This window comes from Podarcis vaucheri, assembly GCF_965113315.1.
Source record: "Podarcis vaucheri genome assembly, chromosome: 11".
NCBI classification, from domain to species: domain Eukaryota; kingdom Metazoa; phylum Chordata; class Lepidosauria; order Squamata; family Lacertidae; genus Podarcis; species Podarcis vaucheri.
This window is the reverse complement of record NC_138749.1, coordinates 22734209-22752330: the sequence shown is the minus strand read 5'-3', so window position 1 is coordinate 22752330 and position 18122 is coordinate 22734209. Positions and strand designations below refer to the sequence as shown.

The 18122-nt window shown below is 45.3% G+C and overlaps 1 protein-coding gene across 5 annotated transcripts; it reads left to right on the top strand.

The window, feature by feature from the left end:
* Positions 1-9359: 9359 nt before the first annotated feature.
* MOCS2 (molybdenum cofactor synthesis 2) lies at positions 9360-17553 on the top strand. Of its 5 annotated transcripts, none has more exons than XM_082242310.1 (7): positions 9371-9522; positions 10813-10859; positions 11879-12025; positions 14368-14490; positions 15240-15393; positions 15666-15789; positions 16411-17553. In XM_082242310.1, the coding sequence occupies exons 4-7, from the start codon at positions 14370-14372 to the stop codon at positions 16477-16479; spliced, it is 468 nt and encodes a 155-aa protein (XP_082098436.1). In that variant the 5' UTR covers positions 9371-9522; positions 10813-10859; positions 11879-12025; positions 14368-14369; the 3' UTR covers positions 16480-17553. The 5 variants fall into 5 exon arrangements, with proteins under 5 accessions (XP_082098439.1, XP_082098438.1, XP_082098437.1 ...); XM_082242309.1 differs by having other exon boundaries at positions 9373-9522; positions 14363-14490; XM_082242313.1 differs by lacking the exons at positions 14368-14490; positions 15666-15789; positions 16411-17553 and having other exon boundaries at positions 9360-9522; positions 10738-10859; positions 15240-15364.
* Positions 17554-18122: the final 569 nt, after the last annotated feature.

Here is an 18122-nt window from a genome sequence, read left to right as displayed (position 1 = left end):
AGGGCCACCTGGAGCCATCATTAACACCTCTTCTTTGATGGGAAGCGGAACATCTCTGTTGTTGTTGTTGTTGGTTGTTTAGTCATTTAGTCATGTCCGACTCTTCGTGACCCATGGACCAGAGCACGCCAGGCACTTCTGTCTTCCACTGCCTCCCGCAGTTTGGTCAAACTCATGCTGGTAGCTTCGAGAACACTGTCCAACCATCTCGTCCTCTGTCGTCCCCTTCTCCTTGTGCCCTCCATCTTTCCCAACATCAGGGTCTTTTCCAGGAAGTCTTCTCTTCTCATGAGGTGGCCAAAGTATTGGAGCCTCAGCTTCAGGATCTGTCCTTCCAGTGAGCACTCAGGGCTGATTTCCTTCAGAATGGATAGGTTTGATCTTCTTGCAGTCCATGGGACTCTCAAGAGTCTCCTCCAGCACCATAATTCAAAAGCATCGATTCTTTGATGATCAGCCTTCTTTATGGTCCAGGGAACACCTCTAGGGGGTGTCTAAATACCAGAAATAAAGGTGCTGTTTTCTCCTGCTCGTGTTTTCCTGTGTCTGTTTATGCACCATTGTGCTGGTTTTGTTTTAATGTATTCTTTTTGTTTTTGTGCTGTTTTTTGACTCTTAATTTATTGTAGGTCACTTATCGTAGGCTGAAATCCATCCACCCCCCCTTACTCTGGGATGTGAGAGGATTGGACAAGGCAGAGGCATCCCTCCATTCACTTTTGCTGGTTCTGCCAGCCTCCTGCCAGCCACCAAACTTGTGGGCTGAAAGCCCCAAAGTGGGGTTTCTGAGGATGGGGAAGAGGTGAGGTTGAGCCAGTCCAAGGTCTACTGGGTCCTGCCTCCCCCCCTGCCCCCGGCCAACCTATTGCTGATGCTACTGTGAACCTGGATGACACACGTGGCGATGGCAATATGGATGTACTTGAGTGCTTGCTGTGATAGATTTCATTATGCTAAGATGAAAAAATAGTGGTGGCTCCAGGATTTGTTAAAAATAAGAACACTGTAAGGGGATTTTTTTTAAAAAAAATCATTAATAAGCATAGAAAATTTCTCAACATTAAGGCCAATCGAGGAGAACGTGTAGCAGAAACAGCTTTCTGGAGCCAGCTGCTTAAGGCACTCCAAGATGGAGTCTTTAGTTCAAAATGGAACTTGAGAAAATGATAATAAGTAAGCCACAGATTACAAGAACACCCACATCCCCCAATCACAAATACAAAGGCCAAACCTCCTGTATATCATCTGCAGGGCATGGGGAATTACTATATTTCTGATTTTTAAAAGTCAACATGCCTGAGGTTTGAAAATGAAATGTCACTATTTCCATTCTGTTCTGCACTGGTTAGGCTGCATCTTGAGTAGTTTGTCAACTTATGGGTGTCCCACAATAGAGGTTCGTAGGGCAACTGGGCTTAGCTGACATCTTGCCACCAACTTCACTGCAAATTGCTGGGAGACAGTCAAAGGGCAGCAAGGTTAGCATGGTGACTGGACGCCGGGTAGCTCTACAACTCTGTGATTTGACAAGTTATTGTTCAATGGATGAATAATGTTTCAGTTAAGTTAGTCTACTCCAAGTGGCTGAGGTCCCATCTACACAATAGATTTAAAGTCGTCATGGCTTCCCTCAAAGAATCTTGGGAAGTGTGGTTTGTTAAGGGTGCTGAGAGACCCCTACTCTCCTCACAGAGCTACAATTCTCAGAATACCCTGTGAAGAAAAAATGACTGATGATTTCCTTGGCTCTCCCTGCTCCCACCCAATTCACTCCAACTGGCCACAAATTCAAGCTCCAAGAAAACAGAACCATCCATGTTCCATTTTTAGTCAAAACATCGTCCACATGAGGGCGAAGGGAAGCACCCATGTTTGGACTGCAAGATACAACTTGAAACCAGCCATAAGGCTTTTGGATTATTTGACTGTGCTTGTTTGAGACTTTTAGACCAAAGGGCCCTCTTAAACCTGGGTGATCTATTGGTTTAGGGAGCTACAAATTAGTTCCAGATGTGGTTATTATACTAGCTTAGTCCTTCAAAAAGTAACTATTGTACCATCTGTTTGGTAATGGACAAAATCAAAGGGTGCCAAGGCAATGTTAATAACATGGGTCAACGGACTATGGATGTCTCTTTTAAACATAAAAAATACTGCGGTCACAGAACCTTGGTATGATTCATATTTTTAAAGTTGCTGTTCATTCAGCTGCCATTGAAACTCTGGGAAGAATTCTTAGTTTTCAATAAGGATTTAAAGAGAGAGAGAGAGCACATGTTCTAGGTTGTTATTGCCTCTCAATACAGTAAGGTGGCAAATTCAACATGGGGAGTTGAATATACCGTAAGCACTGGAGATGTGCATTCTCGCACCTGATCCTGAGATCTCTTGGTACCTGAGGAAAGACATGCCATTGACACACAGCCTTCCAAGATCTGGGCACATGCCCCAGTGGAGTTGGAGGTGCATGCTGCCTCGAGCCAGCTGCCTCAGATCACTTCATTGGTGCACCAGCCAGAGGAGACTGGGAATCTCAAAACACACATTTTCTACATTCAGTGGCCATTCACAGCTCTACAAGGTATGGTAATAATGTTCTTATTACCACACTTTAACCCTTTACAGTGGTACCTCGGGCTAAGAACTTAATTCGTTCTGGAGGTCTGTTCTTAACCTGAAACTGTTCTTAACTTGAAGCACCACTTTAGCTAAGGGGGCCTCCTGCTGCCGCTGCACGATTTCTGTTCTCATCCTGAAGCAAAGTTCTTAACCCAAGGTAATATTTCTGGGTTAGTGGAGTCTGTAACCTGAAGCGTATGTAACCTGAAGCGTATGTAACCCGAGGTACCACTGTGTTCCTTTTACTATGAAGAAGCATTTCCATTTTCTTTTGTCAAAGGTCAGAGATTGTTAAAACCAAGAGGAACACAAAGCAAAAACAAAACCAGCTAGCAGGGTGATTTGTGAGACAACAATTCCAGTGGGATAATTGACAAGGCAGTCTATAGTCTTAAAGACACCTATCCAATATATTGCTCATAGGAAGTGAATCACTGGCAAAAATAAAAGCCAGGCCATAATAATAATAATAAATGCTCCAATATCTAGTTAGGTAGGGCTTCCCAGCAAATCTTATATCATGCTTGCTTTTAGGACTTGATCCTGTGTTGAGCTAACGGTTCTTGTACATCAATGACACCCTTTTGCAGCAGGATCAAAGGACCAGGTTGCCCGAAAGAAAAAAGTTGTGCTCATTTTAATATTGAAGCCAATGCGATGGGTCCTTAAGGAAAGTCATCAGGATTTACATTGATCTGCATGTTGATGTGGCTATTGCCATTTGTTCATTTTCAAGTGGCATTTTAGCAGCGAGAGATCTGAAAATAGCACTAGGCCTCTTGTCTGTTAAGGGTGTTGAGAGTTGTTAAAGGTAAAGGGTAAAGGGACCCCTGACCATTAGGTCCAGTCGTGGCCGACTCTGGGGTTGCGGCGCTCAGCTCGCTTTATTGGCCGTGGGAGCTGGTGTACAGCTTCCAGGTCATGTGGCCAGCATGACTAAGCCTGGCGAACCAGAGCAGCGCACAGAAACGCTGTTTACCTTCCCGCTGGAGCGGTACCTATTTATCTACTTGCACTGATGTGCTTTCGAACTGCTAGGTTGGCAGGAGCAGGGACCAAGCAACAGGAGCTCATCCCGTCACAGGGATTCGAACCGCCGACCTTCTGATCGGCAAGTCCTAGGCTCCGTGGTTTAGACCACAGTGCCACCCATGTCCCCTGAGAGTTATTAGGAGACACCTATTCCTAAAGGTTAAATAACCTTTGAATGTAAAAAGGTTGCTTACCCCTGCATAAGCTCTCTGTTTAGACGGTTGGTCAAATAGCTGCAGCTGACAGGCATGCTCGTGCGTAGCTGATCTGCTCTCCCTTCTGCATGCAGAATAGCATTTCTGAAAGGGGATTTTATCTGAAAATGCCTGCAGTTCAAACTGCTGTTTGAAGACCCAGATAACAGCCACAGTTGTCCCTGCTCTAGTACTTTTTGAACCAAAACCTTGCCAGCAGGGTGGTGATGCAGAAAGCTTTATCTCATTAATTTCCCCAAATGGTTACACTGCAGAAAATGATCATTTTCCTCTCTCTTTTTTTTTAGCAGCATCATCTCTTCCACGAGTGCGATTTCTATCTTAAACCAAAATCTGATCCATCCCTGCTTTAATCTAAGTAGCTTAGACACAGTGTCCAAAATATTTGGAAGACTAGGAGTGGAACATTTTCCCAGCACTTCAAACCGCAACATTTTTTTTTTTTAGCACTGCCCCCTCCAAGAAAACCTCCAGCCAGTGCATCAACTGTGAGGGTGGTATGGAGCGATGTTTCAGAGACACCTGGCTCTCATCCATCAAAGACTGCAAATCTTTTAAAGTTACTGTCTTTCCCTGAAGAAGAGAGACGGGTGGGATTTTGCAAGGCTTTCGTGAAATGCTTATTCATGAGAATCTATGCAATTTGGACATTTGAGTAATGAACCTGCCTCCTGTTTTTCAGTTTAACTGGCACTGCCCTCTCCTTCCCATCTCTATAGAATTCTTGCACAGTTGCCAGCTTTTTAATGGGCTTTGCTCCTCTGCCTATAATGGCAGCTTGAGTTACAGACATTGGCAGGCAGTCATTCTCCCCATGTCATGCGGCCACGGAAAGCAGATTTCTGCAAAGGAGGCCACTTGGTAAAGGCCCGAGAGCAGACCAAACCAGCTTCTGCTTCTTTATTCCTGGTCAGCTGGCGACCCTAGCTGGTGGATGGTTTCCATGTCTCCCAAGAAAGTGATGGATTTAATGTCAGATGTTTAGATCCAAGATTATGCAGCCCGGCAAAGAATAAAAGGAAACGGTTATTCATGGTTACAAGTGGTCAAGTTTTTTTTTTTACCCGGCACATGATGTCTTGAGCAGAGCTCAATTTGTAACAGCAGTTAATCATCCATGTCTTTTACAAATGGGAGATCATGCTTCACTGCAACAAAATTAACCTCTTCAGATTCTCCGTACAGGAGATCAAAACACAAAAGGGTAACATTCTAAATCTAGGGCCTTCAGAGTTAATCTAACCTGAGGGAGTTGGACAGAGATCACACTGGTTTAACAGAGCATGACTAGCTTGATGCTGACAAACCTTCCTGGATTGTGTGTGTGTGTGTTTTAAAAAACTCGCTTCATGTCAAACTAAAAGCCGATCCTGTTTCTGCCAAAATGTCTCCTCATTTAATAGAATTAGAGCACAATCCTGAGTATGTTTACGGAGACGTCCAACTGAGCTCAACAGGGCTTTCCCCTACGTAAACCGTGTACAGGATTGCAACCCCACAGGGGAATCCGATATACACATTTACTCAGAAGAATGTACCATTCTGTTCAATAGAGCTTAATCACAGGTAGGTGTGCTTGGGATTGTCTGTGTTACATACATGAGGGTATGCCTTACTGAATTCAGTGGGGCTTACCTCTGAGCACAGATTGGTGAAAAAAAATGTATTTCAGTAGAATCCTAACCATTCTAACCTCCCAAAACAAAACACAAAACAGAAACACAGGTATCCTTCAAAAGTCTCACTTTTATTAATGTCGCAGTGCAGTTCTCTATGCCTCCAAAATGTACAAAAGTCCATATAGGAGTGGAAGGTATGCTCAACAATGCGTGTATGAGTGAAAATAACATTAAAAAATGCATTACATTAGAGAAAATTGCCTGCCAGAATGTGCATATTTAGAAAAGTAGACACTAAAACGCTAATGGATTTTCATGTGTACTTTGTTCTTCTTGTTTAATGCAACCAATTGAGGTGGAATCCTGACAAGACAGAAGTACTGTTTTGGGGGGACAGGGAGCGGGCAGGTGTGGGGGATTCCCTGGTCCTGAATTGGGTAACTGTGCCCCACATGTGCAGCCTGGGGGTCATTTTGGACTCAGTGTCCATGGAGGTGCAGGTCAATTCTGTGTCCAGGGCAGCTGTCTACCAGCTCCATCTGGTACGCCGGTTGAGACCCTACCTGCCCGCAGACTGTCTCGCCAGAGTGGTGCATGCTCTGGTTATCTTGCACTTGGACTACTGCAATGCGCTCTACGTGGGGCTACCTTCAAAGGTGACTTGGAAACTACAACTAATCCAGAATGCAGTAGCTAGACTGGTGATTGGGAGTGGCTGCTGGGACCATATAACACAGGTCCTAAAGGATCAGCACTGGCACCCAGTACGTTTCTGAGCACAATTCAAAGCATTGGTGCTGATCTCTAAAGCCCTAAATGGCTTCAGCCCTGTATACCTGAAGGAGCATTTTCACCTCCATTGTTCAGCTGGGACACTGAGATCCAGCTCCAAGGGCCTCCTGGTGGTTCCCTCACTGCGAGATGTGAATGAAGCTTGATCACACATGCCCCATTCACCCAACTGGACCACACGCCACTGGGTAATACTGTATATGACAAACCATACACCAATATTTCCATATACAGTGGTACCCCGGGTTACATACGCTTCAGGTTACATACGCTTCAGGTTACAGACTCCGCTAACCCAGAAATATTACCTCGGGTTAAGGACTTTGCTTCAGGATGAGAACAGAGATCGTGCTCTGGTGGTACAGCAGCAGCAGGAGGCCCCATTAGCTAAAGTGGTCTTCAGGTTAAGAACAGTTTCAGGTTAAGAACAGACCTCCGGAACGAATTAAGTACGTAACCAGAGGTACTACTGTATATGAAGATTCGGTGCACATGCAAAACTGCTCAGCAAAGTCTAGTTTTCCAGTCAGCAAAGAGATATTAAGAGAGGTTTCATGGCATTTGCAAGAAATGGGATGGGCAACTTCCTTTCCCAGCAAATGCTGTCAGATACCATTAATCCAAGCTTTCAAAAAATGCAGCATTTTCTCTCTTTCACCTGAACACTTTGATGCACTCAGCTCCCCACCCCCCACCAGCTTTTTTATTTTATTTTATCCCTTTACTGGAGACCTGTATATAAACAAGTCAAAATGTGGGCAGTGCATAAAATGTGCACCGTAGTTGGAACTTTAGCAAGAAATCAATATTACAGTAAATGTCAAAATGGATAAATAAGCTCTATAGTACCTCCATTGTTAAAGCGATGGGAACTGGCAGAACCAGGGCAAAGGGGCAAACATATCAAGGAAAGAGACACAACTATATTCTGGCAGCAACACACACTATTTTAATGATCTAGACAGGACACTAGTCAATAAAATGGGTTTATTCTCCCCATCCCCATCCAGCGCACCCACTTTCAGCACCTTCTACCTCCCATTTTCAATTTTGTCATTCATAGCAATGAAATGGGCAATAAAACATGTCACAGCTAAATAAAATTGCAAACAGGGAACAAAAATGGGGTGAAGTTTAAGAGAATCACAGTGTCTGCGCATTGTGTCTGCGTGCAGAATTATTCTTGTCTCTCATAGGGCTTGCAAATTAAAACAAATTAAAACTGGTGGAGTTTAAAAACTTCAGCTAAATATATGCTATCCCCCCCACAAAAAAACATTTAAGGCTTGCTAAAACAACTTAAGCTGATGGAATATGTGCAGCTTGCGGACTTAACATAGAGAATAAGGGAACAAGGAGAACATATGTTTAAAGATTGGAAAATGTTTGTTGAATATATGGGTGAAAATTGTGTACATTTGAAAATGTTGGCAGCATTAATATAAATTCATCAGTGTAAATAAGTTTTGATGGATGTAATAATGGAATTGTTTAGTTTATGTAAAATATGCAGGGATTTATGATATGTAAAATGAACCATGGAAAGAAGAAGGGAAGTCACTGATATTTTAAGGTTGTTTAAATGAATATTCCAAATTGTAAAACAGAACAACTTAATAAAAATTACAAAAAAGATTGCTAAAACAAACAAACAAAGCATAAGCACCAGTGCTTTGCCATGCTAGCTGGAGCTGATGAGAATTGTAGCCAAAAACCTCTGGAGGGACCAGGTTGGAGAAGCCCTGGAGGAGAGGTCCACTCTGCACTTCTTCCTTCCCTATTTAAAGAAAATGTTCTCTTGTTAAAATCTCCAGCTCTGGCTTTCTTTGGGCAGAAGTGGCCACTGTACTCCATGCTCTGGTAACTTCTAGATTAGATTACTGCAATGTGCTCTACACAGGGCTGCCCTTGAAGATGACTTGGATACAGCTGCATTGGTTGCCTGGCCTTTCCCAGGCCCAATTCAAGGTGCTCTACAACCCTAAATGACTTCGGTTCCAAATATCTGAGCGACCACCTCCTTCCCCACCAACAATCCTGGATGCTAAGATCAGTAAGATCTTGGCAGTTCCACCTCCCTCAGGTGAGGTAGGCATAGAGAGCAGAAGCATTCTACAAATTGTTATTAGTTGCTGCAATCTATATAAATATGCTGTGTGGATTATAACCAGGGATGGATTAACCATTAAGCATAACAATCACGTGTTTAGGACATTAAGGCAAGGGGCGGCACCACGGAAATGCTCCATTGCCAGATTTTTAATATTAATGGTCACAAATTGCTCAGATGAGTGTTCATTTTCTCAGTTGAAGTATTTTAAAAATATCAACAGAACAACTATGTGACAAGATTGGCTGGATACAATATCTCAACTAAATATAGAAGCAGGTGTATTGTGTAAGATTAGTTTTGAGGCTCTGATCAAAGACTTTATATCTGAAAAATGTTCTCCTACTTTTTCTAACTGCTAAAGTGGAAGTATACAGAAATAAACATGATTTCCCATCTTATTGTAGGCTTTTTTATTTTGAAAAATTTATATATACACATATACAGTGTGTATATATATATATATATATTTCACGGTTCATTATTGTTTATATTTTGATTCAGATAAATATGGGGGCACCAAAATCTTTTAAGTGTTAGGACCTCTTAATCCGGCCCTGATTACAGCACATCTCTTACATCACGTGCGTATGAAATGACAAGGACACACGCCTTCCGGGCCTTGTACAAATATCCCGCAAGAAAGGAGCAAGCTGGGGTTTAGTTGCACGCGTGTGCTCATATCCTAGCCAAGCCCGGGGTTGTGCAGCCTGATCCTACGCATCTATACTCGCAAGTGCTTCCCCACGACCTCTACAAGGCTGCAGCCCTACAGCACAATCCCGCGCCTGCCTACTCGGAAGCAAGCCTCGCGGAGTTCAACCGGGCTTTCTCCTAGGTAAGTGGGTGCAGGATCGCAGCCTTCCGTCCTTTTCCCTGGACTGCAGACGCAGCAAAGCGACCGGCTTCCCTCCCGCTCCGAGCTTTCCCCCGGTTTTCCGCTCCGAGAAGCCAGCCCACGGGGAGGTGGAGCCGCTGGGAGGCGGCGCCGAAAGAGGCCGGCTCGGCTTAGTCGCCTCCGCGGCCTTTCCCGGAGCCGACGCAGGCGCAAAAAAGGAGAAACCCGCAAGCCGATCGCTGAGAAAGGAGAGCGGGGCAGCTGCCTGCCCGGGACGGCGCGCCCATGAGCTGCGAGGTACGCAGAAGGAGGAGCTCCCCTGCAAGCCTCCCGGCCTCCCTCCGCGATCGCTGGCTTGCGATCCCCCTCGGTCCCTTGGATCACGATCCGCCCCTGGGCCTTCGGCTTCTAGGCGCCATGAGACGCCGCCCCCTTCCCCGCCACCCGGAGAGGGCATTTCTGAGCAGGGGTCGGGGTGGGGAGGCACCTGGTTCCCCGTTAGCCTTGGCCTCTGATCGGAAGCCTTGGGGAGAGAGGGGAGCGTCGGTTTGCTTGGGCGGTAAGCCCTCTGCATGCGCTCAGAGGCACGAGCTTCTCCAGGTTGGTGCCCGGGGTTTGGGCTTTAGGGAGCGCTGCTTGAAATGCAAGCTCCGCGTCTGGCCTTTCGGGATCGTCAGGGAGCTGCCCAAGGTGGTGGTTCGTAGCGTGAAACGAACTAAGAGAATAAAGTAGAAGTTCCACACCAACAGCAACAATTTCTTCCTCGGAAAAAGCCTCAGAATAAAGTCATGGAGAAACAGCAGCAGTAGGAGTTAAATTACAGCTCAAAAACCCAGATCAGTCAGAAGTGGGTGTAAACATGCTGTTTTGGTCCTGGCATTGTGCTGTGCAATTCCATCCCACAGGTGTGCACAGAAGGACTTCTGCACTTCCTATTTTATTAATAAAAGCTTGCAATTCTGCACATTTACCCACTATCCCTTTATTGGAAGTTATCCATATATACATTGGTTCCATGCTCTTCACTGATGTGAACCGAGCTGCAGGGAATCTTTTTTCATTTTATTTTCCTTGAGTGCATTTGGTCTGTTTACACTGGAGACCAGCACTGCTGTTGTGCTTGTGTTTAAAAAGCCTGACTTGACTGCCTTGGCCTTTGTGGAACTTGCTTCCAAGCAGGTTTGCTGACCAAGGAAGGTGGAAAAAAATTACTTCTTGATGGTCAAGCGCAGTCCCCTATGGCCTTAGGTGAGCCATTGCTACAATGTGTAGTCTCACAATTTTAAGAATGTATTTTTATCCTGATCTTCAGCCGGTATGGGAATAATAATGCCAGTCGATCGTGCCGGGCTGTTGTACGAATTTGAGATAACGTATGTTGTGGGCAACTAAGAAAAGGGTAGGTTTATTCACTCACAACCCTGCTCTTGTTCCTCTGAAGAACTCATAGTAGCTTGTATAGGCATAGGTGAGTAACTATCATTATCCATCTGGTTTGCATTTCTAAAACAGGTGGTAGTGCTGTACTTTGCAAAAAGTGCCGAATTAGCCGGTGTCCGCACTGAGACCATTTCCGTGCCCCAACAGATAACATCCCTGCAGCTGTGGGAAGAAATTGTCAAGAGGCATTCAAGGTATGATGACTTCCGACTGGTAAAAGATGCTGCCTCTTGAGTGTGTAACTGGCCCAAGATCACCCAGAAAACATCGTAGCCAAACTTGGGTCTGTTGGTCCTTGTTTGACCCTCTTAACTTATCCTTTGCCAACCTGGTGCTACCCATATGTTCTAGAGTTAGCATGTCATGTGTGTGTGTGTGGGGGGGCATTATTGGGTTACTGCTTTTGGTTTGATGTTATATGTTGTGGTCTTGTTGTGAACCGCCCTGAGACCTCCAGGCATAGGGAGGTGTTAAGTTGAATAATAATAATAATAATAATAATAATAATAATAACCCGGCCTAAGTAGTGCAGAGGCTGATGGGACTTGTAGTTTTCAGAGGGCACCAGGTCATGATTTATTGGGGGGGGGCAGGCTTCATGTTGGGGAGGGGGCAGAACCTCAGTTATTTACGTATTTTTATAGATTTTCGTGGGCAGCTGCCCCCCCTTGGCTACACCCATTCACCAGGTTAGAAAAGGCTACTGTGACCATCACACTGAGATTCCATTTCCCACCACTTGTAGTGGTGGTCCTTCTATTTCCATTTAGGCAGATGGTCTCCTCAAAGTAACAAGTGGCAAACAGCATTGTTACTGTCCATTTGAATTCTTGGTTGCTTGGGAAATCAGAGTTTAGGAACTGGTCTTGATAAGTGAGTGTCACAGAGCCTGTGGGGCGTACCAGAGGGAGCGGATTTGCTATGCTAGCTTCCTGGCAGGTGGTTCCCTGTTGCTTACCAGGATGGGCAAGGTAGCCAGGACTTCCTGACTGCGTTAACCTTCTCCCTACTGGTAAGCCACACCTGCTTACCTGCTAGAAAGCTAGCATAGCAGCTCTTTCCCACCTTGTGAGTCTCTTCTGCCACTAGCTCTTTTCAGGAACTGGTTTCACATTTGGGATACCTGATTCCGCTTCAGCTGGTTTGAGTTGTTTAGCCTCAGGCCCGTGGTGTCCTAGGAAACATTACTCTTTCTCCTGATGTCGTTCTTTAGGCTCGCTGCTATACAGGATCAAGTCGTCTTTGCTGTCCGCCAGGAGTACGTGCTTCTTGGGGATCAGCTGGTGGTCCTCAACCCAGGGGACGAGGTTGCCGTTATCCCCCCTATTAGTGGAGGTTAGCTCTGGAAAGACGGCATCAGGTGTGTGCTCTTGTCTTCCTAAAGGGCGATTCAATTAGGGGAGTGCACATGTTACGTTAAATGAGTGCACAGAAAGAGTTGTGCTGTACACTGGTTCAGTTATTCACAGGTAACATTCAGTGGATATGCATTCTGTGTCCCGTGTATACATAGTAGTTGAGCTGTGCAAATCAACAAGTGTACACCCTTGGAAACCAGTGCTTGTGCATGTGTCGAGACTGCTTTTTCTTGTGTTCAGTGTAACATGTGAACGAGCCTCTCGGCACTCGATGAGGTATGAACATGGTGTGTCTGCACGCGTGATATGGGTACAGGTGCCAAAATTACGATTCTCTATACAAACAGGAGTTGTGTCCTGTGGAAGTAATTAAGAATAACCTAATCCCTGTTCAGATCTTCTTCATATGTTTCCAATTGTGTGATTTAGAAGCAGGGAAACAAAGTCCCACTCGGCAGACTTGCCCTCTTCAACCATGCTCCTTCTACTTTCCACATTTTGGGGATGAATTTCTGAGTAGGAAGCTAGCTCTAATTATGGAGCTCCCCGCACAATTTCACAGGAGGAGAAATCCCTGAATTTCTAAATCTAAAACAGAAGTTTTCAACCTTTTTGAGTCCATGGCTCCCTTGACCAACTACATTCTTTCTGCGGCACCCCTGCGGGGCTCAGGAGCCCAGTTATGTCACCCCTTGCCTGCAGAGCTGGCAGCCTCTCATCCTTTTTCAAACACACTCCCTTGTGGAGGGTTCCCTCAGCCTCCTCTCCTCTCTCCTTGGAAGTCCTCTGGGCAGCCGCTGCCGCTGCCCCTGGACTCTGAGCTGCCCCTGCCCCAAAGAGAGGTGCCTCCTCCCACTGCCCAACAGGGGCCTGGGACTTGTCTGTCCAATCCCAACAGCAAGGGCTATAGGACTGGCTGGCTGGCTGCTTGCTTGCTTACTCTGAGGCCACCTCAGCTCCTGGCAACCAGCGCCCCCTGGCCAGCCCCAGAGGCACCATTCATCCCTCAAGCTTCTAGCCAGGGCTGCTGCAACAAACAACTATGCACGCTTTTGGCAGGCAGAGACACAAGAGAGCATCAGAGAAGGGAGGGGAGGAAAGAGGGCCAGTGTTGTCCGCAGCACCCCTGACCATCATTCAAGGCCGAGACCACATAACACCGGTCTTGAAAGACCTACATTGGCTCCCAGTACGTTTCCGAGCACAATTCAAAGTGTTGGTGTTGACCTTTAAAGCCCTAAACGGCTTCGGCCCAGTATACCTGAAGGAGCGTCTCCACCCCCATCGTTCTGCCCGGACACTGAGGTCCAGCGCCGAGGGCCTTCTGGCGGTTCCCTCATTGCGAGAAGCGAAGCTACAGGGAACCAGGCAGAGGGCCTTTTCGGTGGTGGCGCCCGCCCTGTGGAATGCCCTCCCATCGGATGTCAAGGTGATGGAAAACTACCTGACATTCAGAAAACATCTTAAGGCGGCCCTATTCAGGGAAGCTTTTAATGTATGATATTTTAGTGTTTTTTGGTTTCTGTGGAAGCCGCCCAGAGTGGCTGGGGAGACCCAGCCAGATGGGCGGGGTATAAATAATAAATTATTATTATTATTATTATAAGGCACCCCAGGCTGTCACAGCACACTGGTTGAACTGGTTGCATGACTATTCAAAGTGGCATGGCACAGCTTTAAATGTGCAATGCAGATGAGGCCCAAGTTGCACATGCCAGATACACTGTGATGCTAGTTTCTCTCTCTTTCCAGCATCCACACTCTAAATACACTCATTTAAGGCTTTGACCTGGAATTTCTATTATTCTAGTAGCAGGTTAAGAAGCATTTTTGCAAATGATCCCATTAACTGGAGTACCGTATTTTTCCGTGTATAACACCCCCATGTATAAGATGACCCCTATTTTTTTGGACCACAAAAAGGGGGGGATTGCCCAGAGTTGTTCAGCTTTTGGGGGGAGGGGCACCACCCCCAATCACTCTACAACCTGCCCGCAAATGCAAATAGCGCACGTCGCCGCGGCCACCAATCGTCTGCACGCTCACCGCCAAAAGCCCACCTGCCCACTCGACACAACCACAGCCGAGTGCATGCATGCCTCACCTCTGTCATAAATAGCATGCCCAATTGCTGCAGCCACAGCCATTCGTCAGCAGGCCTTGCCGCAGCAACCAATCACATGCCCAATCGCCGCTGCCAATCTCTTGCTGGCTGCTGCCACCAATTGCCTGATATCCGTGTGTAAGACGGCCTGCATTTTTTGCATATGATATCTAAGGAAAACATATACACGGGAAAATATGGTAATAACTTTCATTTCACCACCGCTTATTCCTAGAGAAGCCATGAGCGTGAGTGAGGATGAGCCCAAGGACTTGATAAAATTGAACCACGAGAAGCTCTCGGCAGACGAAATATCGGCACTGGTGGTTTCCCCCTGCTGTGGAGCTGTGTCTTTATTTATAGGTAGGTTTGATGCACGTAGTATGGATTTTGGAATAAGAGAGAAACCCAGTATTTTTTTTAAAAAAATCCCCTGTTAAAATCACCCTTACAGAACTTACATAGGTGGTTGCAGCTGGTTCCCAGAAAGAAAGAATCATCCATATTCTGTCAGAATTGTCCTTTTTAGTTACCCCTCTAAGCATGTGAACATCCAGAGACAGTTATAGTGGTACCTCGGGTTAAGAACTTAATTCATTCCGGAGATCCGTTCTTAACCTGAAACTGTTCTTAATCTGAACCACCACTTATCTAATGGGGCCTCCCGCTGCTGCCGCGCTAACGGAGCACAATTTTTGTTCTCATCCTGAAGCAAAGTTCTTAACCCGAGGTACTATTTCTGGGTTAGCAAAGTCTGTAACCTGAAGCGTATGTAACCTGAGGTACCACTGTATATACCAAACCCTGTCAAAACAACCTTTCATGGTGAACCCTATTGGTTTCCAACACTGTGCCAGTTTCATGTCTGCAGCCACAAGCAGAAGTGCTGCAACGTCTCCGGGGCTGGGGACTAGGCTTGCATGTACAGAGCTTTTGTTCTGTTAGTGTGCTGTGGACCCTCCTCAGGTGACTGGTCTCATTTGGACCTGGAACCACTGTCTGGGAAATCATTGATAACCTTGTTAACCAACTTTAACAAAACTGTTGAAGTGAATGTTTTTGTCCTGTTGACCTTTTCCAACCAGCCAGTTGAACACGTCCTTTCATTTCAGGCACTACCAGAAATAACTTTGAGGGGAGAAAGGTCATACACTTAGAATATGAAGCATATGAACCGATGGCAGAAGCGGAAATCAAGAAAATATGCACAGATATTAGATTAAAATGGCCTTCGGTGAAACATATAGCTATACACCATAGACTTGGGTATGTATGACCAATGATCTGATTATTGTCACGTCAAGTTGCTCTTGTAATTTCTGTCTCTTGTTTTCTTAATTTTCCTGTTGAATCCTGCCTCAGAAAGTATAAGAGAGGGACATGACAGTTCTGACTTGAGATTCCTAGGATATAGCTTGCCTGCAGTGTGTGAGAGTGTGCAATAATTAGCAGGAAGACAGTGGATTTTATTTAGCCCTCTAAAGATTAAGCGAATACGGATAAAAACAACTAATATTTCCTTTCGCTTTTCTCTGTAGTTCGGTTCCCATTAGTGAAGCGAGTGTGATGGTCGCAATCTCTTCGCCTCACAGAGCAGAGTCTCTTGAGGCTGTGCAATATGGCATCAACGCTTTGAAAGCAACCGTCCCTATATGGAAAAAGGTATGTGTCATTTCTCCCATCTTTCCTTTTTCAATACAATAAACTACATGTATTCCATGTGTGCCTGGAAGGGAGAGTTTGGCAAGAAGGGTGGAGTTTCTCCAAGGGTTATTTAACAAACAAACAAAAGTGTCAATCTACATGTGTCCGCCAAATTTTGCTGCGACTTCTAAAAACATGTGCTACACACACACCAAAGCTCCCATCAGTTTGATCCAGGTATTTGATTAATCTTAACATATAAAAGAGATCTTTTGTGAATGAGGATATGTAATGGGGCAGAGATTCTGGGCTCCACTAGAGCTGCCTTTTAGGCTTGTTCACGGAAGGACACTGACCTTTGCTTTTGGGAGTCTATGCATTCATCCATATATGCAGTCAGTTTCCCTGCTCTCCAGGGCTCCTTTGTAAATCGATCATTTAGCTGTTCTCCTGAATTGTGCTGTGGGGTTGTTGTTTTTAAGGTTTTAATAGAACCCATCATCAACAGGAAGTTTAAAAATCTAGATGCTTCAGGTTGGTTGCAGTCACAGGAACATTTTTCTCTCTCCTCCTCTGTGTTTGCTGATCTGTGTGATCAGCTTTGCAACAGTTATCATCCATGATGCTCTCTGGTTGCAGGAGGTCTATGAAGAGGAATCCTCTTGGAAAGAAAACAAGGAGTGCTTTTGGGCCAAGACACTGAAATAAAGCTCTGCCGACAAGACTACCTAACTGTGCTTAAATAATACAGAAACTTCTGTTTCAGATTAACAACTCTTTCACATGGCAACTGGACCCTAAGCCACTTTCTGTCATTTGATTAAGGCAGCTTCATAGCCTACACAGTCAATTTTTTTTTAAAAAAAGATTGTCAAATATTTAATTGGAAATATACTAATGGTAGTGGAATATATATATTTTTATTCTAGTGATTTCTTCTAGGGGTCAAAGGTATGTAAACATAAAAGTTACTATCCCTGTGGAGTTGTTCACACTTAGCAAATTCTTATTTCAAAGCTGCTCATTAAAGCGGATTCGTTCTGAGTAACAATGGGATGTCTGCAATGCTGCTAGTTCAAAGCATCAGCCCAGCATTCTGCTGGGTTACCGGGGCTCATCATAGTTCATAGTTGCAGTTCGACTGAATCGCATTTGCTGAACACAAGCCACAGGCACTCCTGAGCCATCGCTCCCTGTAAAGTTATTAGGGCAACTACTTCTGCCATGCTGCTAGCAGCATATGGACTTTTTCCAGCACTGGGTGGAGCTTTTGGGGCTAATTAGAGTCTGAATGCTGTCATAACTCTCAGATGGGTTTAGTACATACCAGTGGCCATGGGAAGGTGACTTTGGCTCCTTTGACTATGTGTAGGATAATTTGCAGCTACAGAAGCGTAAGCCGTTTGTAACCCTAGAAGTAGTGTAGGTCAAAAGGGTTAGGCTGATAACAATCAATGGGAACAGTTAAGGAGTAAAAAGTGTGTTGTTGTTTTTTAAAAGTGCTGCCTCATAACAGAATAAACTTAAGTGCCTTTTGGTAGTGTCTGAAGATAATACTTCTGTCATCATGCATTCATGTTTTGATTATTGGTTTCAAACATAAGACTGCCGGCAGTTGTGGACAGATTTAGATGGTTAAAAATGTGATGTTAAAGCACTGAATTAATTTAAATTTTTTTGTTCAACCATTATTTATGTCTGGCCCATTCCTTTATTTCTGAAAATATGGACTCTTCTTTAGAAGCAGATTAAACTCAGTTGTGCCCCAAAGCCTGCAACAGATTTTATGTTTGTTTATTTATTTGATGCACCAATACATTTTGTGAAGCCATGTGTAAATGTGTTGTGGACCTGCAGTAATGCAGGCAACCACCGTCATATGCATGTCCACTCAGAAATAAGTCCTATTTAATTCAGTGGGTCTTAGTAAAGGTAAAGGTACCCCTGCCCGTACGGGCCAGTCTTGACAGACTCTAGGGTTGTGCGCTCATCTCACTCTAGAGGCCGGGAGCCAGCGCTGTCCGGAGACACTTCTGGGTCACGTGGCCAGCGTGACGAAGTTGCTCTGGCGAGCCAGCACCAGTGCAGCACACGGAAACGCCGTTTACCTTCCCGCTATAAAGCGGTACCTATTTATCTACTTGCACTTAAGGGTGCTTTCGAACTGCTAGGTGGGCAGGAGCTGGGACTGAACGACGGGAGCTCACCCCGTCGTGGGGATTCGAACCACTGACCATGTGATTGGCAAGTCCTAGGCTCTGAGGTTTTACCCACAGCGCCACCCGCGTCCCGTTCAGTGGGTCTTACTCCCAGGTAAATGGGTATGCACTTTAAAAGAGCTACTGCACTCA